Consider the following 16,181-nt stretch of genomic DNA (forward strand, 5'->3'; position numbering starts at 1 on the left):
GTTATGCACATGTACCCTAGAACTTAAAGTATAATAATAATAAAAAAAAAACAGAAAGAAAAAAACAAAAAGAAGTTTAAACAAAATCCTAAGTATTTATACTATACAAATATTTAAATGAATATCAACAGTGAGAACTTATCATGAATTTATAACTATCCAGATTCAAGTAATCTTGTATAATATATTGAGTCTAATATTGTATACCTTTTTATATATGTAGAATGGGAATTGTGTAAAACTACCTAGGTATTGCAGTTATAGTAATAGATGCATCTCTAAAAGGTTGTTTATGCTTCTATAGAAAAGGTCAGAATACACCAAATATTTTGAAAACATTTTCATTTAGATTATTACATATTGATTTTTTATATTAATATTAAAGTATGAGTATTATTTCCAATTGAGAGAAACTATACAACGTAAATTATACATAGGTTGCAATGTGTTATTGGATATACTTTAGAAATGGTGCAGCAAATTTATTAATGGATGCTTATATTACCCCCATAATTAGTTGTATTAAAATATGTTCGTCCTCATTGGAATTTGAAATAATTAAAATGTATATTTCATAAACTCATATAATAATACCATTTCTCAGCAGTCATAAGTTTATAAAGATTTTGTATAAATTTACTGGGAGCAATAAAATAAAGATCATGGATTAACGTTTTTCCAAAAGGACCTTTAATATATAATGAAAAATATCTTGGACTTTGATCTTGGTTTATAAGGAATATGCACATCAATCAATTTTTCTTATTCTCCTGCTTATGTTGAATATCATTTCTTGGGTGCTTGTTTTAATAATAAGAGAACATTCCACAGAGCCAATAAAATGTTGTTGTGATTAGTAATGATTTTGTAATTTCATTATATAGTTAGCAAATTCAGTCAAACCAAGCACAATAGTTAAAATTACTCAGAGTCAAAAGCATATAACACAACTAGAATTTAATCCTTTCTATATGTAACATTTTAGCAGGCGGGGCCGATATTCATCATCATCTTGATGGTATTGATAATATGACAATGTAAAATATCTATTGCTTGAAAATCCTACTTCCTTTTAGCTCAGTTCTCAGCCATCTCTAAGATGTATCACTCATTCTTATGGTCCAAGATGATGGCCCATGTTTTAGCCATGACATCTGCATTTCTGGCATCAAGCTGGAAGAAATTATGAAGCAACCAGGCAAAGTCAGGCTTCAACCATGTTTGAAATCAAGTTCTGGGAAGGTGTCATGCAACATGTCAGAACTTAGTCCATTGGCCAAACTTACCTCTAAGGGAAGGAGAGAAATATAATCTTTATTTTGGGTGACCACGTGTCCAGCTAAAAATCGTGCAGTCTATTACAATGAAGGAAGAGGAAAATGGATATTAAATATTTTAGAGGTCTTTACCATAGCATCCATCCGTATCACTCTACAAAATCTGCATTATCAAAGGCAATAAATGAATTCCAGCATGATGTATAAGGGGCTTGGAGGGAGCAATGGAAGAGTAGCATGGAGGTTATAAGCTGATAGGACCCTGGAGAGAGAGGAAGTGATTTTTTAACATTTATTTAATGTGGGATTTAGAGACAAATAGTCTAAAGATTGTTTTAGTGCTACTCTAACAACATACCACAGAGTAGGTGGCTTAAAACAATAGCGATTTATTCTCTCACTGTTCCGGAGGTTAGAAATTCAAAACCAAGGTGACAGCAGGCTCATTCTCCCCTTGAAACTCCAGGTAGAATTCTTCCTTGCCACTCCCTAACTTCTGGTGGTGACCATCAATCTTTGGCATTCCTTGGTTTATACTTATATGGCTCTACCCTTTGCCTTTCTGGTCACAGGACTTTCTTCCCTGATTGTCTTTGTGTGCACATGGTATTTTCCTCTTCTTATAGCAGGACTGTCCAACCTTGAGCTTCCCTGGTCCACATTGAAAAAAGAATTGTCTTGGGTTGCACGTAAATATGCTAACACTAACCATAGCTGATTCAAAAAAATATAATGTGGGTTTTTAAAAAATATGTATTTATTTATGAGACGGAGTCTCGCTCTGTTGCCCAGGCTGGAGTGCAGTGGCGCGATCTTAGCTCACTGCAAACTCCACCTCCCGGGTTCACACCATTCTCCTGCCTCAGCCTCCCGAGTAGCTGGGACTACAGGTGCCCGCCACCACGCCCGGCTAATTTTTTGTATTTTTAGTAGAGACGGAGTTTCTCCGTGTTGGCCAAGATGGCCTCGATCTCCTGACCTCGTGATCCGCCCGCCTCGGCCTCTCAAAGTACTGGGATTACAGGCATGAGCCACTTAGCCCAGCAAAACATATAATGTTTTCAGAAAGTTTATGAATTTGTGTTGGGTCGCATTCAAAGCCATCCTGAACTGCATGTGGCCTAATAGCTTCAGGTTGAACAAGCTTTATTATCATTATGTTGAATTAGGGAACACCCAAATGACCTCATCTTAATTTGATTTACATCTAGGAAGACCCTATTTCCAAATAAGGTCACATTCTAGGTAATGGGAATTAGGACTTCAACTTATCTTTTAGGGACACACAATTTAGCTGGTAACAGAGTACTTCAAGAGAATACACTGTTTGGGGAACTTTAGAAATCCAGACTTTAAAAGTTTGGGCTTTGTTTTTATAATGAATTTCCACTATGGTTACAGACATATACTATTTTTCAAGATTTTTGAATTAAGATTTTTGTTATTTTTGATGTGCTCATAGGCAAAAACAGGATTTAAGGTGGTCTTAATTATCAGGCTATACCCATCTAGATATTTTCCTTCCTCTACAGGAATTCATCCCTTTGAAAACAACATCAGACATCATGACATCTTTTTTACTTCTGTGTATATAAGACATGAGTCTTTTATATATATATTATATGAGGTAATATAAACCTTATATATATAAGTAATATGTTACCTTATATATATTATAATATATAAGGTAATATGTTACCATATATAATACATTACTAAGCCGTGTTCCTAGTGTGTTTGCAGTCTCTACTTTGTATCTTGCCTTAAATTCAGCATATCTTATGTAACTTACCTGAAGAAGATTCATTTCCAAACCATTTTCTTTAACTTTACATGCCATTGTTAATCGATTTATAATATATATTTTTAGTCTACTGAAGATTAGAGTCAGTACATTGAGTGGTGAAGATAGTGCTCTGGAAGGCATATAAACCATAAGAATAGTACCGAAAAGTCTGGCTTCTGGAAGTCACACACAATTTTTTTTTTTTTTTTTTTTTTTTTTGAGACAGAGTCTCAATCTGTTGCCCAGGCTAGAGTGCAGTGGCATGATCTCGGCTCACTGCAACCTCCACCTCCCAGATTCAAGCGATTCTCCTGCCTCAGCCTCCCAAATAGCTGGGATTACAGGCATGAGCCACCATGCCCAGCTAATTTTTGTATTTTTAATAGAGACAGGGTTTCTCCATGTTGCCTAGGTTGGGAACTCCTGACCTCAGGTAATCCACCTGCCTCAGCCTCCCAAAGTACTGGTATTACAGGTGTGAACCATCATGCCCAGCCACAAAATTAAAAAACAAACGAAAACAAAATAAAACAAAAAAATTTGTGTAAACTTATGTGCTCACATAGGAACAGAACCTGGCAGATGGATTATTTGTTATCAGTCCATTATACCTCAGAAACTCATGAATATATACAGTGATATTCCAGTTGATAACAATAAAAATTGTATTTTTTACATATCTTGCTTGTAGTATATGTTTACAAATATTTCAATTTAGACCTAAAGACAGAAAGACCATTCAACCTATCAATCCCATTACTGGGCATACACCTAAAGGAATATAAATCATTTTATTATAAAGACATATGCACGTGTATGCTCATTGCAGCACTATTCCCAATAGAAAAGACATGGAATCAACCTAAATGCCCATCTACAGTAGACTGGATAAAGAAAATCTGGTACGTATATACCACGGAATACTATGCAACCATGAAAAAGAATGAAATCATGTCCTTTGGAGAGACACGAATGGAGCTAGAAGCTATTATCCTTAGCAAACTAAAGCAGGAATGGAAAACCAAATACTGAAAATTCTCACTTATAAGTGGGAGCTAAATGATGAGAACACATGGACACATAGAGGAGAAAAACATACCCTGGGGCCTGTTGGAGAATGGAAGATGGGAGGAAGGAGAGGATCAGGAAAAATAACTAATGAGTTCTAGGATTAATAGCTAGGTGATGAAATAATCTATATGAATAACCCCCATGCCACAGGTTTACCTGTGTAAACAAGCCTGCACATGTACCCCTAAACTTAAAATAAAAGTTAAAAAAAATAATAATAAAGCATGTTTGAGGTCTTGTAGGTGCAAGTTTATTTAGTAAAAAATTTACTCAGCTGGAACAGCTTATACAATAACTATGTTTTCAGTATAACTGTTACTTTCACTATCTTTTGATTTTGATTTATTTACATTTGTAGAATTACTCAATTAGAAAACAGAGTAAATTGTATGTCCTAAAGGAACAATGTTTAAATAAAAGTAAATGTATTTACTTGCTTTATATGGTCATAACAAATGGGATTAAGTTTATCTCCTTGCTATGTATTTCTGTGGAGTGTATGCCTTCCTGCTCTCTGTGATTAGCACATGTAATCTGGGAATTTAAAAGTGAAAATATTTATCAGTGTGTGGGTCTATGCCTCTTAATGATAATCAAAATATTTATATTCAGAGAACTGGGATAGACTTGTGGAATAGAGAGTTTTGAGGAAGATATTATTGTGCATATCATATAAAGGTTATATAATTTCATGTTTATCTTCTTGTCTTTGCAGTGTGTGCAGGAACGGAGAATAAACTGAGCTCTCTCTCTGACCTGGAACAGCAGTACCGAGCCTTGCGCAAGTACTATGAAAACTGTGAGGTTGTCATGGGCAACCTGGAGATAACCAGCATTGAGCACAACCGAGACCTCTCCTTCCTGCGGGTAAAGCTTTGGCTTTCTTTCTCTTCTTTGTGAGTGGACAGTGGTGTCATGATGCATACAGGCAGACCTGCGTGCTGATACCTGGAAGGTGTGCTCTTCTGCCTGGCAGGCACTGTGACTCTAGGCAAAAGATAAGAGATAGCGAAACACACCCAGGAAAAGAACAACAGTAACAAAGCCATAATGACTGACGCTCCCGAGTTTAAAGCAGTTGCTGTTGCCCTAAGATTGATAAAAGATTCTGTCACCATGTAGTACATGACATCTAGCAAATCTTTTTCTGACAAGCTGTGAACTAGGAGAGTCAGAGGACAAATCAGATATCAGTTGATAATTTCAGGCAGTCATCTCCATTTCTGCCTCTTTTCTGCCACTTCGGACTTTTAGACTATTTTATATCACATAAGGAGACTAACACTGTTATTAAACAAAATAAAAATGAAAAGAAAAGAAAAGGGTAGGGAAGTAAAGCATGTGGTTTTGAAAACCTACAAGTTATTTAAAGTAGACTCATAGGAAAGTACTTACGTAGATCAATACACGCATGAACACAAATGTGTATATGTATACTTGAAGTTGCTCAATCAGTCCTTTTGGAAATTACTACTATTATTATTATTATTTTGCTTTCATTCATCTATGCTATGTTAAATTGGCATTAGTGCTAATGCTTCCAGTTTCTTTAATTTTGCTTTAACTGGAATATATTTGGGAAAATCTGAACTTGAAGGGGACTTGGACAAAGTGAGATGGGGATGTGGTCTTTGCACAATTAAAAATTTATTCTTATACAAGAATTACTAATATACATTTTAAGCAAAAGCATCCCTAGAATATATTTGGTCTTGTTTTCAGTAACTTTTACACACTTCTTAGAAGCACTTTCATATAAATTTACGTTAAATGTTTTGAATACTGATGTGATAAACCGGTTATTGGATAGTAATTTTTTTAGAGATCTAAGATAATTTTAATAATTCTATACTTAGGTAAATAGTGAAAAGAGTGATATTTAAATATTTTGAGTGTACTAAATATGTCTAAAATTGGTAACAGCCTAAGAAAATGAACCACCTCAAAACATTAATAACACTGTATGGCTTACAATATCCATTTTTAAAACGACTCTCATAGTTGGACTAGTAAAGCAAATGAACCGAAGGTATTTCCTTACTCTCTACTTGACTGATAGAGCTCTGTTTCTGTAAGTTATGTGTCAAAAGTTTTTAATAATTTTGATGGTTAATTTTGAGGTCTTTGTTTATCAAAAGTAGATAGTTAAGGATATCCGAATCATAGATTTAGAGGGCCTTAAAAGAAACTACTTTTTTTTTCTCTCTCTCTTTTGTTTTTTGTCTTTTGCTTTTTGAGATGGAGTCTCACTTGGTCACCCTGGCTGGAGTGCAGTGGCACGATCTTGGCTCACTGCAACCTCCGCCTCCCAGGTTCAAACAATTTTCCTGCCTCAGCCTTCCGAGTAGTTGGGATTACAAACGCATGCTGCCACGCCCGGCTTATTTTTTGTACTTTAGTAGAGACGGAGTTTCACCGTGTTGCCCAGGCTAGTCTCAAACTCATGAGCTCAGACAATCCGCCCTGTTCGGCCTCCCAGAGTGCTGATATTACAGGTGTGAGCCATCACGCCCGGCCCAAAAGAACTTACTTTTTGAGGGAGCTATTGTTTAAAGAAGGGAACACATACAAACTATCTTAGGACATATGACAAGAGACTCAATGACATTATAGAATAGACAAACTAACAAAGTAAGCTGAATTCTGAAGCAGGAAAAAGAAATAATTTAAACAGCCTATTAGATTGGAATAATAGAAAAATTTTAAAATGCAATCTAAAGATCTGTGTTTTTCTTCTTATGTTTGCTTTACTTTTCTATACATGGAACTAAATTTCACTGATAATACAAATAGTCGTGACTATTGTAAATGACAGTCATTGTATTAAATAACATGAAAATGTCTTTTTATGTATTTTATAGTAATTCTTATGGTCTTGTAAGGTAAAAGCATAGAATGATAAAAAATAGACTTTAGACCATTTTTAACTTTTAGCAATATGAAAGTAGCATGTAGATATTTTTGATATATGGTCGATACTGTGTTAGAAACTATTTGAATTAAAAAGTAAGATACGTTATTAGAATGAACAGATTTGCAAAAAGTAAGATAAGGAGGGCCAAGATTTCTGCCTGGATAAAAAGTAAGCTATTTCTTTCACAAAAGTAAATTTTGGTTCCTAACTACTAGCATCTCTAAAAAGTTCATCTAAACTTTGTATTAACCCATGTGCATATCTTTATTTTAATATATGTATTTAATGACAACTCTAATAGCACTTAGTTTTTGCTTCCTAACTTATTTTTTGTTTCACATATCTTTTGTTTTTTTTAAAAAAAATCATTTCTATTATGACATATACCGATTCATATCATATGCAGTATTATGTATTACACCTCTCTAATCCTTAGGAAAACACGTCTGCAATCCCAAGTAAACAATGGCATTTATTGTCCTTGACTTCAACAATCATGTTGAGGATTATAGATATGTAATACATAAGTACTGTATATATATATATATGTGTGTGTGTATACATAGGCATATTACAAATACTGTATTTGTATACATATATACATATATGATAAATTGTGTTTTATATGTGATATGTATGTGTTGGTGTGTGGGTGTGAGATTTTTTATATATATATATAATCATTGCTAAGACATAAATAAGAACCCAGAATCAGAAAGAAGTTGTGGTCTTATGTTAATGATAGGAGTGGGGTGCATGCTGGGTTATCTGAAGGATTCAGGAAAACTTGGCTCATTCTGAGGGGTTGGCTTATTCTGAAGGATTCAGGAAAAGTTTCATCAAAGGGGTGCTTGAATTAAATCATGAGAAAATGAACAGAAGCTCATGAGGTGAGTGCATTGTAAGAGAAGAGCATTTCAGTGGGAGTAGTATAAGGCTTAGAAGGAAGCCCCTGAATCAGAGTTAATAAATGTGTACTCAGTGTGCACTGTTTTAGACACTAGGCATATATGTGCAAATAAATCATATGTGACTCCTAATCCCAGGGAAGCTACAGTATAATGTTGATGAAGAAAAAGTTTCAGGTGGAGTAGAATATTCCTTTGGAGAGGTAGGAGATATCAGATTCTAGTGACAAGTTAACATTTTGTGATTGGATAAGGTAGTCAATGGAGGTTAAAAAGAGTAAGATCTAAGATCAATAAGTGGTTCAAGAACAGAATACTCTTTAACCAGGTGTGGCGGTTCATGCCTGTAATCCCAGCACTTTGGGAAGCTGAGGTGGGCAAATCACTTGAGGTCAGGAGTTCGAGACCAGCCTGGCCAACATAGTGAAACCCCGTCTTGACTAAAAATACAAAAATTAGTTAGGTGTGGTTGTGGGCACCTGTACTTGGGAGGCTGAGGAAGGAGAATCACTTGAACCCAGGAGGCAGAGGTTGCAGTGAGCTGAGATCATACCACTGCACTCCAGCCTGTGCAACAGAGCGAGACTCCAAAAAAAACAAAACAACAACAACAAAAAACCCAGAATATTCTGGATGCCCCATTCTCTGTTTTCTTACTGGGTCCTGAAAGCAGAGACTATTTAGCAAAATCTTCATAATACTACCGTATTGGATGATACAGTATTTCAAATTATACTTTTGAATATGCTACAAAGCTCTCCATTTAATATAAAATTTCATTCCTTCCTAAAACCACATTATGGCTTATTTATGCTGATAGTAACTTCTCTCCACAATATATGATCTGTCCAGTATTGGCACTTTATAGTAAGTGGAGTCCATGTAAAGAAAATATAGTGATTTTACCATTATTTCCTGTAAGTTTCAAATTGTATGAGTGGATAATAAATGTATATTTCTCCATTATATACATAGATCTCATCTATATTTATGTAACTAGGACTCATTGACCAAATTTCTTATAAAGGTTTTACAGTTTCCCTTCCTCTAAGACTGACCCAAATGATATATTTAGAGGGTCAATAGTGATCTTAAATTTCATTCTGGATTCATTTCTGTCTTTAGGAACTTAAGAAATTACTTTAGGTTTTAAAGGATTTTTCTTCCTTATTTTCATCTCTAGCTAGCAAGGTAGTAGTGTTTTACTTTGTCATTTGTTTTATTTTGTATGAAACCACTCAAATTTCTATGAATTGTGACAATTTTTTCTGATATCTCGTTTATCTTGTTTACTATCTGCATATTCAACATTTATGACTAAGACAGTGATAAGACATAGTAAATATTCGTTAAATATTTGTTGAATGGACAAGAGAATTAGTATTTGTCTTAAATTATAGATCCCAATTTCATATATAATCTATTGTCTAGATAAACATGTCAGTCTCTTTTCATAGTCATGTTATTTCAGTGTGCCCTCACACACAGGCCAGGTATGTGGGAATAAGACAATCAAAATCCTTTCCCATGAGGATTTGGAATTGTCACCAATAGCATTCAGTTTCTCTGTTAGTTTCTTAACTACTCGAATACCACGACACAGACATTTTTTGTCTTGTGGTTTGAATGTCATAGAGAGCTGTACAGATAGAATGAAGCCAACACTGAAACAGAGATAGAGTAGAAAAAAGCAATATGTACCCCAAATGATAATTTGGGGAACCAGTCATTTCCATTTGCCACTCTACTTCTGAAGACGGATTGCATTCCAGCCATTTCCACCTCTACTCTTGCAACTTTATAGTAATTTCACCCTTAAACTAGAAAAAGATTGCTTCCTTTTACTACACTAAAATGCCTTGTCTAGTACATCTCCTGAGATTTCAAGAACACAGCAAAAGTGAGCCTTTGTAATTGGATTGAAGATGTACTTTTAAATAATTTTAATATTTGTAGATACTTTCCTTAATCTTTGTTAGATACATTCTGTTGAAATGCTTTTAAATGCATTGTTTTCAAGATGCTTTTATTATAGCAACCTTGATGCTTATCTCTGTAAACACTTTTCATGCCAGCTTTCTTGTAACCTCCAGTTTTTGCATTTCTTTTTGGGAAGAGAAATCCAGTTTACAGTGTTTAACATTCAACTCCCAAGGAACCACATTGCTGGCTAGAAAAAGGCCCTAAAACTTATTTATTATGTATTTTATCACTATCACAAGGTTAAGACATATAATAGAAAGCAGCAAGGCATAAAAATCACAGATTTTGCGCTATTGTCTTACACTTTGTGAACTCTTTAAAACAAGGCAAAATGTAGTAAGTAATGGGAATGAACTATTAGACCTTTTACCCTCATTAGAATTCGTGGGAGCTTTCTCTCCTTTGTCATTCCATTGGTCTTCTTTGCTACTGCTGGCACTTCATAACTCAGTGCTTCTAAAAAGGTGCCTGACCCACCAGCTTTTACACTTTAAATTTATTTTCTGTTTTATGTATTAGCTTTAAGCAAATAACTATAATATGTCAATTATGTGTAAAGAAGTCTGCTATGAAATGTAGATATATAGAGAGTGTTAACACCTATCCTCAGTCATTGCTATAGTAGGTTATAATTTTTAATCTGTGGCTTGAATTTAGTTGTGTGCAAATTATTTTAGAAATAGTGTACATTAGGATTTTGAGGAGATAAGTTTATTTAACAGTTGATGCATGGATGTGGAATAGTTACAATATAGTAATTCATTGGAACTCTATGCTGTGGTCTAGAAACCTTAAATTTTAGTCATTATAGATGTCTTTTATTTCTAATAAATGAATAAAAATAAAGTAATATATGAAGATGCCTTTTAAAATAACATTCATACTCTATTATTGACAGCAAAAGGCAATGACTTTGAAAAAGTCAGAAAGTATACTTTTTTGAAGCAAAAAGATTAAGAAAAGGTACCTTCTCTCAGATAATGAATAACAAACGCATGCTATTATGAAAAGGTAACACATCTGAAAAACAAAATTTACTTTTATTTTATATTTGGCAGAGCTATATGGCTGTTTTTGAATGTACAAGAAATAATGCCAACTAAAAATTTCTATTTTTAAAAAACAAAACTTTGGAGAAATCATGCAAATGGTTTATATTTCTCCACCAGAGAAAATGTCCTATTTTTAAATTCAAATATAGCCTTTGTCTTTAGTTAATAATTAACATTTTATAATGCTAGAGAACTGTCATCCTCTTTTATTAGGATATGTATGGGATTCTTCTGAGGATGTTGCTTTTCAACTACTCTTCATAAGACATAAAATTTGCATTACTTTTCCATAGCTAGTAAAGGATCTATACATTTCATTCTCTTTCTCATGCATATTCCTCTTCTGACTAATGACAAGCCTGTGTTAGAAGGCAGAGAAAGCTGCAACTCATGCAGCAAAATACTGACAATCTTACTGGAACCAAAGACTTTGGCTTCATTAGCACAGTTTTGTTACAATAAAGTCAGGAATGATGTTTGACAATGAGTTTCAAGTTGCAACAAGTAACCAAGTCTTGATCTATTCCTTCCCCATTTTCAGTAAGGATGAACAACCATTGAGAGTTAATATGAAATTCTAAAATATTTACATTTTACATATTATTGTAAATATTAGTACATTTACAATTACAATAATTACAATATTTTCATTATTTTACATATTAGTGTAATATTATATTACACTAATGTAATATTAAACTATTACATTAGTGCTTCCTTTTCAGTGTCCTCTGGCAATTAGAAGCACATGACCAGAATTAAATCCAAAAGTATGGGAGATGGTTTTATGTTTGTGTCTGTTTTCCATATCTTCCTCATACACTTTAACTCTATGTCCAGGCTAAGCTGTCTGCTGCATAGCATGATTTAGAAAAAACCCTATATTGAAGAGTACATATTTCAAAATAACTGGATAATTTATACAGTACTTATTCTTAAGTTATGAATATGTTAGAAAATGATTTACTGAATAATTTTCTTCAAATACTAGCTACCAACACCCATCTATATTTGTTTTTAGCTTATTAAATACCAGATAGAATGACATGTGTGGCGGAAATTATGTTGGAGAGAGAGAATCAGGATGAGAACACTTGCCATATTTTAGAAACATTAGAGAGGAAAACACCATTTAAATTAAACATCTAAGACATAATAAACTGGGTCCACATGAGTTACAATCTCATATTTCCCAAACAGATTATTTAAGTGCAACATTTTCAGATACAGCATGCGTATCTCAGTTGTGCACACATTTTGATTGGACTGTATAGTAGGAGTACAAGCCTGAATTTGTATTCCTGAAAAACTTTGTAAGATATTTGTCACTCAAATGGTGAACAAGTAAATGAGAATTCTATATCAAGTATTTGTATTCTGTAACTATCTATTCATTGAGCACAGTAGTCTATGTTTTTCTTCCATGTCACTAATTGAGACAGGTGGCAAGAGAGGATTACAAGATCAACATCGAAATACTTAGACTTCACTATCATTAGATTCAAAGAAACTGCACCTTCAAGAAATTATTGGTTGGGTAAACAAGCATTTAAAAAGATACGGTGCTGGAACTTTTTCTTTAATTCTTTCTGTTTGAATTTCATGTAAAATTGCTTTTATGGTAAAATGTTACATATTTAGATGCTGCGTTAACATGATGATCTCTTAGCTGGGTGAGACAGAGAATGCTAAAAACGACACAGAGAGAATAATATTGCAACATGTCAGTTAGGCCAAAGCAGACATTTTGGGTTAAATAGAATTTTCAAAGCTTTGATAGTTTCTGAAAGCTGTTTCTAAGGCCATTAAATATAATACATATGCAATTTTGTATGTGTGTATTTACAGCTGACTTTCAAATTGAAACTTGATTTTGTGCTAAATCTAATCATGGAACTTGTATAACGTTTGAAAAAGCTATGCAATTTACACTTGGCTTAGGATTTTTTTTTTCTCAGAGGTTAAGTACCATTTAATCTAAAAATATACATTGACTCAAAATTCTGATGCTCTTTCAGAAATTCTACAAGATAAATCAAAGGATAAAAAATGTCTATATTCTTTATTTGGTATTTATTTAAACATATATTTTAAATTTTCTTTTTAATCATTTCAATCAAATATTAAATAAAAATATATTCAATAGGCTGGTGCTGTGGCTCACACCTGTAATCCCAGCACTTTGGGAGGCTGAGGTAGGAGGATTACTTGAGACCAAGAGTTTGGGTAACATGGTGAGACCCTGTCTCTACAAGCGTTTTAAAATTTAACCAGTGTGGAGGCACATGCCTGTAATTCCACCTACTCAGGAGGCTGAGGTGGGAGGATCATGTGAGCCCAAAAGTTGGAGGCTGCAGAGAACTAACATTGTGCCACTGCACTCAAACCTGTGCGACAGAGGAAAATGTTGTCTCAAGAAAAAACAACAATAAATAAACAAGCAAAATATATACATCTATATGAGTTTCCTCTGTATCTTAAGCAGATTAAAAAACTATAAGTAAAATGGTGTCTATGATAAAGATGTATAACTGATAGTGAATATTTGAAGGAATATTAGAAGGAATGATAGAAATAAGAAATAGATTAGTATTTATCAATCTAGTATAATAGACTAGTATTTATCAATCTGATATGTGTAAATATATACATATATTAAAATTATAGTATATACAAGTATTGTAAATAGAGTGGCCATTTATATCTATGCACATATAAATGTAAATTAGCAACCACTTTCCAGGAATCAAGAACCAAATTAGTATATAATATTAACTTTATATAATGTTTCTCGTTAAGTATAACCTACTAAATATTGAAAACAATCTATTATTTCAATAATAATAAATAATAATAAAACTGTTTGCAACAAGTTCTTTTAGCCCCTAATTGCAATGCAGTTTCCACAAATATGCCCTTGTTGCAAATATATTTAAATTAAAAATTAATTTATTAGGATGGTGAGCAGATGCAAAGTGTTTCTTTATACTTCTGGGCATTGTGGTATTTAAATTAGGCTTAAAAATGTGCATATAATGAATTTATAGGCTTGTCTTAATTTTAAATGAGAAAATTACAGCCAGGCACGGTGGCTCACCCCTGTAATCACAACACTTTGGAACGACTAGGTGGGAAGATTGCTTGAGCCCAAGAGTTTGAGACTAGCCTGAGGAACATGGTGAGACCCTGTTTCTACAAAAAATTGACACAAAATAAACAAATAAGTAGAGAACTCAAGTAACAAGTCCATTTTACTCTATGATTCTTTGTTTTCCTTTCTCAGGGAAATTGAGCATATAAAAGTTATTCCTTTACTTCTCTTATTTGGGAACAGCAAGGACCTTTATTCAAAGAGAGAGAACACAATTTTGTGATGTTGTTAAAGAATTATATTGTCGATGAGCTATCTTTTAATTCTAAAAACGAAGCATTGGAATATAATCAATACCTTTTTTTAACTTCAAAATATACTGCATATATTTCCATTAGCTTTATTTTTCTCTGACTCTTGAAATGAAACACTTTGTTTTCTTTCAAAAAAAAGGCAGATTTAAACTTGATGAACAATTTTGCATGAGACCAAATCAATTTTAAAGGTCACTCGTTGGTCACACAGAGTATAATTTAAAGATCAAAAGTGTAAAAACAAAATGTGAAAACTGTTACATTTAGAAACATGGTAATTATTTCTCCGGATCTCTAATTTGAACTCATTTACTGTAAAAATAATACAGTAAAATATATAATGAATGTGATAAAAACTAAGGTATTTTAGTAAACACAGGCTCCTTCAAAATCATTATTATTAAATTTCTACCTGAAAATCAGAATATGTAATTGAGTGTTTAACTAAATCTTCTTAAATAATTTAGTACTACTCTTTCCAAAAATAAAAGTGCCTATCATGATGCCCAGCACCTTGTAGCCCCTCAGTAAGAGCTGACTGGCTGTATCTAACCCTATTAGGCTTCTTCCTTTCTTCTTTGATACCCTGTATACCATTATTGAGCCATGCTCTGAAGACTTGCCAATAAGTTTTCACGAAGCTTTTTTGGAGGTTCAGTTTTTGGGTGGTGGTGATTTGTATTTTCAGAGTGTTAAAATTGCAAGTCAAACACTTGGTTGTTTTTAAGAGGCAGTCAATAGCTGAAGAAGTATAAAGACTCTACGTAGTTTGTGAGGGTTGTTTTAACATCATTTCATAGAAGCAATGAAAAGTATTCTTCAATAACACAATGAGACATCAATAAAGCATCGGGAAGCATTCATGAAAGAAACGCATAGAGAAAGTACAAGCAAATATGGATTATATATCTGAATTGCATTACTTTCCTTCTTAAAACTTTCCATCCTCTTAGGATAAAGTCCAAAATTCTTATTAAATTCCTACAGTTGTTTGGTCCATACCTATAAGCTTTATCTTCCCACTGTCACTAATGACATGAAAACTCACTGGCCATCTTTCAGTTATAACCAACTTCCTTTTGGTATTCAGCTCTTTCTAACTCTACTGACCTTTCTCTCATTCTCAGATTTTCTCCCCCATGAACATATGGATACACCTAAGTATTCATGTCCTGGCTAAGTTCTGTTCTGTTTTTAGGTCTCCATTATAAATAATTTCTTCAGGGATATTTTACTAACTACCTAGTCTAAATTCCTCCCATTACATACATTCATAACACCCTCTGCTTCCTTGCAGCACTTCTACTATAACAATTATTTAAATATTTGTAAATTCTGTCAACACTCCTAAATAACAAGTACCAGACAAAGGCCATGTCTAGTTCACTGCAGAATTCTAGCATAGTACACAGTGCCTGTCATGTAGTGGCTGCTCAGCAAATACTTGTGAAATAAATAAGCAAATTTTATAACAATAAGAATAAGTTCTTTTATTTATGACATTAAATCAGGAAAAAATTGCACAGAAATTACTTTACTTACTTTTCCAACTGAAGTTCCTCTCTATCGTGTCTTGAAGAATCTATAGTACCTTTCATCTTACAGCCTATGAAATGATTTGGTTAATAATAAATGATATGCTACCCATAATGGAAACATGGGATACTTAGCTTATATATTTACACTGTTACATAAAAGCCTAACAGACATATAGGTAGTGCAGCTTATTGGCTGAGTTGCATGACTTGAGCAGAGTCATGTAGCCTTCACAGCTTTCACTATCTT

At 33.4% G+C, this 16,181-nt stretch overlaps 1 protein-coding gene across 1 annotated transcript in view; it reads left to right on the forward strand.

The window, feature by feature from the left end:
• LOC105547332 (receptor tyrosine-protein kinase erbB-4-like) overlaps positions 1 to 5,423 on the forward strand; it is a 481,077-nt gene extending 475,654 nt beyond the window's left edge. Inside the window, exon 2 of the mRNA XM_011990877.1 lies at positions 4,850 to 5,423. Coding sequence (XP_011846267.1) covers positions 4,850 to 5,034 — 185 coding nt within the window. The 3' untranslated portion in view covers positions 5,035 to 5,423. The remainder of the gene's footprint in view (positions 1 to 4,849) is intronic.
• The last annotated feature ends 10,758 nt before the right edge of the window (positions 5,424 to 16,181 follow it).

This window comes from Mandrillus leucophaeus, unplaced genomic scaffold (assembly GCF_000951045.1).
Source record: "Mandrillus leucophaeus isolate KB7577 unplaced genomic scaffold, Mleu.le_1.0 Scaffold386, whole genome shotgun sequence".
Lineage (NCBI taxonomy): Eukaryota > Metazoa > Chordata > Mammalia > Primates > Cercopithecidae > Mandrillus > Mandrillus leucophaeus.